The sequence below is a fragment of the Nicotiana tabacum genome, chromosome 17 (assembly GCF_000715075.1).
Source record: "Nicotiana tabacum cultivar K326 chromosome 17, ASM71507v2, whole genome shotgun sequence".
NCBI classification, from domain to species: Eukaryota; Viridiplantae; Streptophyta; class Magnoliopsida; order Solanales; family Solanaceae; genus Nicotiana; species Nicotiana tabacum.
In genome coordinates this window covers 57038289-57049086 of record NC_134096.1, presented here as the reverse complement: position 1 = coordinate 57049086, position 10798 = coordinate 57038289, and the positions used below count along the sequence as shown (strand labels likewise).

The window sequence follows — 10798 nt, the reverse complement described above, 5'->3', positions numbered from 1 at the left end:
GTTTGGTCGGGTTCCGAGGAGCGGGCCTAAGGTTGACCTTTTGAGTTGACTTTTTGATTTTCTTTAAAGATTGTAACTTTATTATCCGTAATAATTTCCTATGGTTTGTATTTGATAACGACAAGGTCGGGAATCCAAACTAGAGTAAGAATTTGAAAAGTAAATGCGGAAGCAATAACAATAAGGAATTGAGCAACTAGAACTAAAAGGCAGAGAATAAAGGATATGGAAAAATTTAACGAAAGAATTCCAAGAACGCAAGTTCTATAGCCTTGACAAGATCAAAGCAACAACGTCTTGATTTATTGAAGAAATCAAACGCCTTTACTTAAAAGCAAATAAAAAATAATAGATTCGGATCTTGACCGCTTTACGAGTAACTTGAGACAACAATTAATAACTAGTATTAATCTCCTTCTAAGAATACCACAAAGGAATCAAAGATATCATAATAGAAAAGTAATCTTACTACCTTGAACTATGAACTAGTAAAGGTTGAAAGATAAATCTCAAAGCACAAGTAACAAAGGTTCAAAAGAACTCTCAAAGTATGATATACTTAATCAATAATGAAGTATCTCAATGAATGAGAAGAACTCCTTATTTATAGGAGTACTAAGGCATAAAAAGTCCTTAAAATTAGGTAGGGTGGTTGCTAAGGCATAAAAAGTCATTACAATTAGGTAGGGTGATTGCTAAGGAGTAAGAAAAGTCATTACAATTAGGTGGGGGGCGGCCAAATCCCTTTGGGGCAGATTTGGACCTTAAAACTACTAGTTTGGGCCATTGATTTGGACTCCAATTGGGCTCCCTTTGAAACACCCCCTTTTGGACCTCTTTTAAGCTCATTTTGAGCCCCTTTGGTGGACTTCAAGGGCTGATTTGGTTGCCCAATCTTCCTCCTCTTGGACTTCAATTTGGATCACCAAATAATTGTAAAACTTGGATAATTCATCTACTTTGGGCTTGAGCTCTTCCTCTACAATTAAAAGCTTCTTTATTTGCCATTGAAGTCCAGCAACCTTAGAGTGTAACTCTTTAGCTTGAGATCTTGTAAATGGCCTTGGAGCTTCCAAAACTCTATCCTTGTCCTTGATGCTATCAATATTTATGGTATAAAGATATTTTGGCTAGATTTGAGCCGTTCGGAGTTGGATATTTGCGAAAAAGGCTCACTAGTGGATTGAGTTAGCTTGTTTGAGGTACGTATCTTGAAGCCACGCGACGACATAAGGAGTGCTAAAGTGCGTGTAGCTATTTCGGAGAAAAATATTTTCAAAACTATCTAAATGTAAGGCTCACGCAACGGTATAAGGAAAGATTGCGATTGTGATTGTGAAATGAGATACGAGGCGGTACCTTAATTGCAATTCTTGTTGTTATCTTTCATTTACCTCACTCGTGTTTGTCTGCATTGTTTTCTTGATATTCTTATTATGTGGTCCTCCCTTGTTGCCTTTATTGCTTTAAATTCAATTGTAGCTTATCTTGTTGTATTTATTCATTGCCTAATTTTCTCATTTGCATTATTATATTGTACTATACTTGTTCAACTTCTTTTCCTAACCTAGTAGGTGTTTTCATCCGACCTCATCACTACTTTACCGAGGTTAGGCTTTATACTTGTTAGGTACCATTGTGGTGTACTCATACTACGCTTCTGCACATCTTTTTGTGCAGATCCAGGCACCTCATATCGGGCTAGGCATTAGTGAGTAGAGCATTCAGTTCGGAGACTTTAACGTATACTTACCCGGCGTTCGCAGGCCTCAGAGTAATCCTTTGTCCTTGTTTTTCTATTGCATACACTTTATTTAGATAGTGATGTATTAGGGATGTTTCAATATATTCGTATAAAGCTTATGAATCAGTTTCACCAGATTTTGGGAGTTATTGTCAGCGGTATTTGTTGAGTTCTATTATTATTTTTGCTATTTTTCTATGCATGTTAGACTTACTTTGTATTAGAGATTAGGTGCAATCACGACATACTTTGGTGAAAAATTAAGATAGTTACATAAGATGCTACAAGGAAACCGGAAAGGGGTACTAAAAGAAGAAGTAATAATGCGAGGGGCCAACTCTCTACAATGTATCGATCAAAAGATTAAAGGCCAAGTCCAAATGCACTTACACAGGAAGCATCAGAGTTTTATAAATAGACAAATGAATATATTATAAGAGGGAGAGAGAGCAAAAGGAGTAAAGCAATCAACACCAAAGAATATAGTCTCTCGTATCAATCTCCATCAAAGAATATAAAACTTAAAAGAAAAAGCTAATATATGGGGCAAAATCCCTAAACGGATCCAAATGGAGTCATCTCGTGATAAAAAGCACCAGAAATAAACGGAAGATAAGATTATATATGTTAATATATATACAAAAAAAATGAACTACTGGACAAGAAATAATTGTGGAAAAAAGCAGCTTCTTTAGAAAAAGAGCCAGCTCAACATAGCTAATCCAGCTCCCAAGCTTCCCACCATCTTCAATCTCTCTGCTCCACTCTGCATCAAAATTCATAGTGTCTATGTTAATAATACTATTCAACAATAGTTCCCAACAGCTACATTAAACAATACTCTCTCCTTTTCAATTTAGATGAACTAGTTTGATTCGACACGGAATTTAAGAGAAAAAAAGACTTTTGAAACTTGTGCTCTTAAAAGTTTAAGGAGTAAAATTTTTGTGGGGTCATGACATTTGCGTGGTTATAAAAGCTTCTCAGAAATGATAAAATTGGTAAAATGAAGAATTTAAAGTTAATTATTTTCAATAATAGAAATATATTATTCTTTTTGGAACGGACTAATAATGAAAGTGTGTCATTTAAATTGAAACAGAAGGATAGAGTATATATATATATATATATATATATATATATATATATATGTATGTACTATACACATATATCATTGACTCAACTAATTAATGTGTTGCTTGATCGAGTTATGCAACCTAAGTTTTTGGTCCTAACCTAGGTTAGGCTGTAGCCGAACGATGCACTTATAGGTTTCCACTACTCCATGCATATTATGGCAACCGGCAAGTAGTATATGTTCATGTACTGACCATGCATACCAAAAGTCGAATACTAGCAAGTGACGGAGCCAAAATTTTTATCAAGTGAGTTCAAAATGCAAAGAAGCAAATATACAAAGAGGTCAACAAAAACTATATATTAATAAAATATATTATTACAACTGTCCTCTACGAGTTTTCATTTCCTGAAACGTATTCATAATAGTCTCATCAGAAATGGTGTTAAATGTTTTTCTTTCTACATAAGGTACCAAACAACCGCTCATGAATTCGTCATTCATTCGATTTCGCAATTCACTCTTGATCAACTTCATTAGGTGCAACATGAAAGCAACCTCAAATGTTTGACAAGTGCTAGGATATTCCTTTGCCTTAGCTCTTTCTTCTAAAGTTCGGGCATCAACAACGATAGTATTAAGAACATCAATAATTGAGCCAAACATAGAAATAAAGTTCTTAAAAGATTTGTAGTGCGAACCCCAACGAGTATCGGTAGCTCTGGCAAGACTAAGTTCTTGATTCAAACCCTTACCAGCTTCAAGTTCACCCATGTTTAATGCCTCTTGAACTTTTTTTGCTTGACATTCTCGAAGATCATCTATACGTTTAAAAGAACCTCCCACTATATTCAATACATTAGAAACCAACAATACAAGTTCTCCCACTTCAAGACACTTTTTGAATACCGCAACAATAGTCAATTGAAGTTGGTGTGCAAAACAATGAATGTAATAAGCATATCTACTTTCTTGTTGAATCAAAGTTTTGAGGCCACGTAAATCCCCTTGCATGTTGCTTGCTCCATCATAGCACTGTCCACGCACATAAGATAAACTCAAAGAATATTGAGCAAGGTAATCAACAATTGCTTCATTTAAACATAAAGCATTAGTATTACGAACATGAACGATCCCAACAATTGACTGTTTTTGTTTTAATAGATCTTCACATTTTCTTTTTGCATGATTATGAATACTGCTCGACTTACCAACATGAATATCGAATCTCTTCTTTTTTTGCCAACTCTTAAATCCTAAACTTTAAAATACATCGCCTCCACCTTGATGAATGTCTTCATCTTGAAACAAGTAACAACACAAATAATAAGCTGCATCTTATATCACACTGTACTCCAACCAATTATGATATTCATCAAACCATTTAATATTGAAACGACGCTTTAAGCCCGAAAAATCTCTTTGAAGAAACTTATGATATCGGGGTTGGTAAGGACCTCTTCGGAGATATTTTCTTCTAATCTCATCACTCTCATTTGGATGATAATCTCTAATGGGTATTCTCTCCTTTGGATCAGCCGGTAAAGAATCAAGATCTATTCCTTGTCTTTGGCTTTTAGAGGATTGAAGTTGCTCTTCTAATTGGTTCAAATTTTTTTCCACGGGAGTAGCAATTGGAGAGGATGAACTTGTTTGTGGCAACTTGGAAGATACTGGAGGGTAAACTCTCTTCATTGTAACACAAACTAGATTACCAAATTAGAATTAGAATTAGAAGAATAATTTTGTATATGTTTAACCTTAAATTTAAACTAGAAAAAATAACGTGGTCGAAGACAACCCAAGTAACGATCACTCATCAGATTACAAAACTATTGCAATGAAACTTTCATTCATGGATAACAACAAATGTGATCTTCCTAGATTTTGGAACTTTAGTCCTAGAAAATATTATTGCATGCTAAATATTATTTTATAAAGGGAAATATGTTGATTCAACAACGAGCCAAGGAAAATGTCCTTGACTGCATCAAGGAAACATCACTGATTTCCATTCCATATGACCATATCAAAAGTACACACACCCAAAAAAATATCATGTGTACGTATACGTATATTCAAACTGAAAAGGATTTCTCACTCAGAACCAACAACAACAATCTGAGATTTTCCATAACTAAAGAGAAAAGGTGCTTAACTTCTCAATATAAGCAAGTTTATTACTATCAATTTCTCACATTTCTCCATTTTTCATTAAGATTAAAAATTATATTAAAAAAAAAATTTAACATGGTATATCTCAAATTGAAATTGAGTTTCTCAGCCAAAACCCATTAAAACAATCTGAATTTTTTTTTCCAAAGCACAAATTACAAAAATTTGCAATATAAGCAAATAAGAAACCTGATAGTGACAATTGACAGGCTGACGACGAGAGACGGAGAGAGGCGACCCAACGATAATCAAGAAGCGGCAATGGCTTATGGCTAATGGAGGAGACGACTATGAAGCAATGTTCTTTGAAATTGAAATACAACAAAGAGAAAAAAACACATAGAGATGAAGAAAATTTATTGGGATTAAATCTTTATGCAAAAAAGGAATAAATACTAGAAATTGAAAAACTAGAATTGGTTCTTATTGTTATTGATCACCTGAACTTTTAGTTAGATACCAAGATGAAGCCCTTTGTCTTTGAGGGAGATGACCTTCTCGGCAAGAGCTAACTGAGGAGTTGAGTGGTGACTATGGAAGCGATTCTCTTTGAAATTGAGAGAGAGAGAAAGAGGCACCGAAGGGCTTAGGATATTTTAAAAAGACATAAACGACGTAGTTTTTATTGGAAAAGAGACCTATATTAAAAAATCAAAAATAGAAGGCATATGCAATTGACTGGTTTTGAACTTACGACCATGTGGAAAATTTGAACCGTCTTTACCCGCAGGCTAGGCAATTTATTTATTTGAAGTGGGTTTAAAATAATCTTTATACCATTACGTTTTAGAAGGCAGAAAAAATATATTATTTTTCGACGATGTGGGTCCGTCCCTACTAGCTAGTAACAAATTCGGTTGGTCTCGCACCATTTCTAGCATGGCCAGCTAATACTACAGACAGATCATAGATCAAACTAAAGATATCTCAATGTACGAAAGAAGAAAGTGAAGTTTCGGTTAGAACATCCGATCCAATGCCAGAAAACAAACTCTATACGCAGCGGATAGTTGTTAGATAAAAAAAGGTTTATGCTAGATATTACCTCGTCGTTAAGAGATGGGCTGGGAGAGTCAGAATTAAGGCTAGGTCCAGGAGTTTCAGTAGGAGGTGCAGGTGGACTCATCAACTCAGAAGCTACATTATTGTGCTTAATCTTCCCCTTCTAATTACTCTTTCTGGGTGCAGGAGCAGAAACAGCACCTGTCTCTGGAGCTGGTGCTGGTGGAGATTGTAAGGGTGTAGCCGCGGGAGGAGAGCTCACGGGCACTGTAGCTGGTGCCGTAGCTGAAGTAGGAGGAGTATAAACTGCTGCAGTGGGTGGGGGGAGGCAGGGGAAGTTGCAGGAGAATTCGGAGTTTTAGGCTTTGAAGGAGAGGTGGCAATAGAAGGTGATGCAGCTGGTGGTGTACTACTAGATAAAGAAGCTGCTGGAGCTTTGGCTGGTGCAACTGAAGGAGATTGACCTGTGACAGTGGCCATTACAAGGCACATGAACGCCATTGCAAATGCGAGCTTCCGATTCGATCCATTGACATCAATCAAGAAAAATGTGGAAAACTGGAAAAAGGTTTGTAGTAAAGAATGGAGAGTACAATATTGTGAATATTGTTTGAGTGAAGACGTATAAATAGGCATGTTAAGATGCTATGACAAAAAAATAATATTTAAGTTAGGTACACCAGCGGAATCTTTTATTATCACGACCATTATAATCTAATTGGATTATGATTTATGTGATAACTAATTAGTTTATTTTATTTTATTATATTACTTATTAATGATTATTATATTACAACAAGAGGTAATTTTACACACCAATAACATAAAATAATTTTCCGCGTTATTAGATCATTTATAATAAGAAAATATAATAGTAGGTGATCACTCATAAAAGTAAGAAATTTTTACGAAATAACAGTAGATTAAATTTGTTAGTATTACATTATTAAAGTTTACCTTATAAATGATTCGAGTAATATTTATTATTATTATTATTATTATTATTATTAACTTAAACGGAAAAAAGTGCACACCGGCTAGAAAGCGTTGGACATAGCGGACCAGAATTAGTCTGTAGAGTGACGATTAAACAGACTGGACTCTTAAAAATGTGGGCCCAATTTCAATGTGAATAGGCTTTGGGCTCACCACGTCATATTCCAGAGGAGGCAAAATGGGTAAAAAAAAATAGTTATGCACCTATTTTATCCATTAAAAAATGGGTTGGATAATGAACTTTTTAAAAATGGGTTGAGTATGGATAAAAACCATATTATCCACTTAGAAAATGGTTAACCAAATGGATAACTAATGTGTTTAACTTTTACATTTGTTAAGTCTCAAATTGGGGGTTTCTCGAGTTTGGAAGACTAGGAATTCCCCCATAAGTGATCATATTCAAGAAGTCATGGATAATATGAATATCCATATTATCCGCCGGATAACCCGTTTTTTATCCGTCTCAAATACGGGTCGGGTCGGATAATTTATTCGCCTTTTGACTTACCTATTTTGACCCGCGAATATCTGACCCTACCCGACCCGCCCGTTTGCCACACCTATCATAGTCATACGTTTACGCCTACTCGGTGGATTTTGTTTGCTGGAAAATGGTTAGCCGACCACTTGGATGCCGAGTAAATCAGGTTCATACACGAACGAATCTGGTGATGATTCTGAACTGCGAGGCAAATGTATCCGCCAATTAGCCCAATTTAAACTCCCGAAAACTGTTGGGCCTACTCGCCAGTAAGCCCATACGCTTATATTATCCTTACCCTCCAAAAGCTATTGAGCTCGTTGTACACAATATTTGATCAAGGCCCAAATAGGCTCTTTGTATGTATAGGCTCCCCATGTCTGCACAGATTATATGTTCTTATTAGGCTGCCGCGATAATATGTAAAAGCACACAAAATTAAAACCTTATGCAAGTGTTTGACAAAATTCTCTAAAACTTTGTTACTTGTTGGTGAACATGTTCCCAAACAGCTCACTTAACTAAGCATTAATATCGAAGTAGTAGTTAAAAGGGAGAAAACCATCCAACGCTGCCCATTAATCTCATTCCATGGACCTACATTTTGCCTCAATACGTTTGACCTTTTCCTTTTTGGTATCTTATGCTGATGCATCCAGCATACTCGTTAAAACTTAAAAAGAGATGGAGATGGCAACTACAACGCAAGATGGTCAATTTTGTACAACACCCATTATTCCAAGCAATTGAACTTAGCTTGCTGCTACACTAGTACTAGTAATAATCAAACGACAATATCATGACGAATATGGCGAAGCATCACCGGAATAACAACATCCGGTGAGCTGAGTTGCGGCAGATGGCCTTCCGTGGACATCACCTCCACGATAGATTCGCCACCGAGGTGCTGGTGGAGGTACTCGGACACCACCACAGGCACGGCCAGGTCCTTCATGCTCTGAATTATGTGGCATGGGACAGTTACACGAGCCAACAAATGCCTTAAATCACTTAGGAATATGATTTGTAACACACTTAGTGCTATGTCTGGCCGCATGTTGAATAATGTCCTGCTGAATTCCTGAATTGCCACAGAGTCCATGTCTCCTCCTACAACTAAGGGTGCAAATCCTGAACACCATGCTTTGTAATTTGAGCTCATTGCTTCGAACAATTGATCCAGATCTTCCTGTTCAAATCCTCCGTAGTAGTCCGAGTCATTCAGATACCTGAATAGAAATTAGAAAATTTTAATTCAGATACCTGAATAGAAATTAGAAGTTTTTAATATGCCGCCTTGAACAGATCCAAAATTGAATTTTTCCTTGAAAAAATAAAATAAAGTGAACAGATCAAAACAATATTTTGCAATAGAAAACAAAGACATTGGGAAAAAGAAAGTGCAGCTGCAGACCCTGCGTAAACAGCACTTGTTTGATTACCAAATTAGCAAATGATGCAACCATTGGGTCATCAAACATCTTATCAACACAGGAATTTTAGAATATTGTACTACTCCCCCCCCCCCCCCCCAAAAAAATGTTTAGGCCTGTAAATTATTTTAAGAAAATTAAAACTTACTTATCTGTCTCATTTTGTGTTGTATTTTGCTATTCCTAGCCCCTTGCTATTTTAAGTTGTATCATTATTTCCAGCAAGATTGACTCTATTTTTATAGTGTCGTATTTTTAAATATCTGTTATTGCACACACATGTCGCCATTTACACCCATGTCTAATTACCTTGTTGTTGTTACTGTCTGTTTATTTCTTCATTTTCACTTCTCTTCAGACGAGGGTCTTTCGGAAATAACCTCTCTACCGTAAACTTTATCTTCTCCAAACCACACTTGTGGGACTTCACTGGACTTGTTATTGTTATATCTGTCTCATTTTATGTAAACATGTTTGATTGGACACGATTTTTTATTTTTTTAAATTTTTTTGAAACTAGTGATCTTAAAGAATATGCCATTCTTTCTATAAACTCGTGATATTAAGGATAAAATTATGAGAATAACTAATACGGCCGAATGAAAAAAATATTAATTCACATTCGATATTATACCAAATTTATAAATACATGATAATTATTTTTGCATAAACTTCTATTACTAAGATAGTTAATTATGTATTCTTACACATAATTTGGCCTACACATAGGGGTTTACACAGAAAATGAAGGAAAAGGAAATAAACAGAAGTATGTCAACAGTAAATAGTAGTTTAAAATGTAAACGGAAATTAAGAGAGAAATGAAACCTTGGAGAGGCAGAGACAGTGACAAGTTTGGTGAAAAGATCAGGACGAGCGATGGAAGCAATGACGCCAATCATGGCAGAAACAGAGTGGCCAACGTAAATGCAACCAGGAATTTTGAGGTCCTCTAAAATAGCAATCACATCATAAGCATAGCCTTCTAGACTAGAATAACGCTCGAAGTCAAAGTAGTCAGGATTAGTAGTTCCAGCACCCATATTGTCAAACAATATGATCTTATAATCGTCAACCAAGTGAGGAACCAAGTGTTTCCACACCGACTGGTCTGTTCCGAACCCATGGGCTAACACTACGGTTTGCTCGCCTGACCCAAGGATCTTCACGTTGTGTGCTTCTTCAACTATACCCATATTTAACAACGAACTAATTTGTTTTAGCAGCCACCGTTATAAGTAGCAGGAATATTTATGCGGGGGCGAGGGTGTGAGACTTGAGAGTCGGTTTGTGTGAGATTTTTTAAACCTTATTTTTTTGGTGAATTTATATCCTTATGGCAACAACAACAACAACTTGTGTAACGGTGCTATTTGACTTTGTGGAATTATAATGAGTTATTATTGTTGTTGTTATAAATGTATAAATTTCGATATTAAATTTATGTAGAGCAGATGCAATTTTATTTAATTGATTAAATTGTGCTAAATATTTTTTATACAAAACATAATTATATAGGAAATCACAAAAAATAAAAAATATTAAATTTTAAAACTCATATTTTAAAAATATAATTCGTTTGGTAATAAAAATATTAAAAGTTAAACTACTTTAATAAATTAAATCCTAAATTCATTTGTGTTGATATGATACAAATAGAGTAATAATATCTTATAGTAATAGATTAAATTATAGTGATGGTGCAATTTTTCGCATTATTGCTATATTGTTATAAAATAGAGATCCTAACGTAAAGACAAGTATAGAGAGAAACTGATATATTATTCAATTTTAAACTTATGTACATAATAAACTGAAATTTCCTCTATTTGTAGAAGAAAAGAAGTTGTTGTGTAAGCTTTATAGAAGAAAAAAAATTATTGTGT

At 35.1% G+C, this 10798-nt stretch overlaps 1 protein-coding gene and 1 pseudogene across 1 annotated transcript; both read right to left on the bottom strand.

The window, feature by feature from the left end:
* Positions 1–2346: 2346 nt before the first annotated feature.
* On the bottom strand, positions 2347–6635 carry LOC142171864 (uncharacterized; annotated as a pseudogene).
* Positions 6636–8025: 1390 nt separating this feature from the next.
* Positions 8026–10221, bottom strand: LOC107827980 (karrikin insensitive 2 receptor CA). Its single transcript, XM_016655227.2, has 2 exons — positions 9741–10221; positions 8026–8708 (listed from the first exon to the last, which is right to left on the bottom strand). Exons 1-2 carry the CDS (start codon positions 10106–10108, stop codon positions 8264–8266), a joined length of 813 nt encoding a protein of 270 aa, XP_016510713.2. The 5' UTR covers positions 10109–10221; the 3' UTR covers positions 8026–8263.
* Positions 10222–10798: the final 577 nt, after the last annotated feature.

Bases quoted from the DNA above. Each gene is read 5' to 3' on its own strand.
- LOC107827980 (XM_016655227.2), bottom strand. From the start codon at position 10,108: ATGGGTATAGTTGAAGAAGCACACAACGTGAAGATCCTTGGGTCAGGC. The intron at 8,709-9,740 runs GTTTCATTTCTC...ATTTCTATTCAG, and splicing joins ACTGTCTCTGCCTCTCCAAG to GTATCTGAATGACTCGGACT.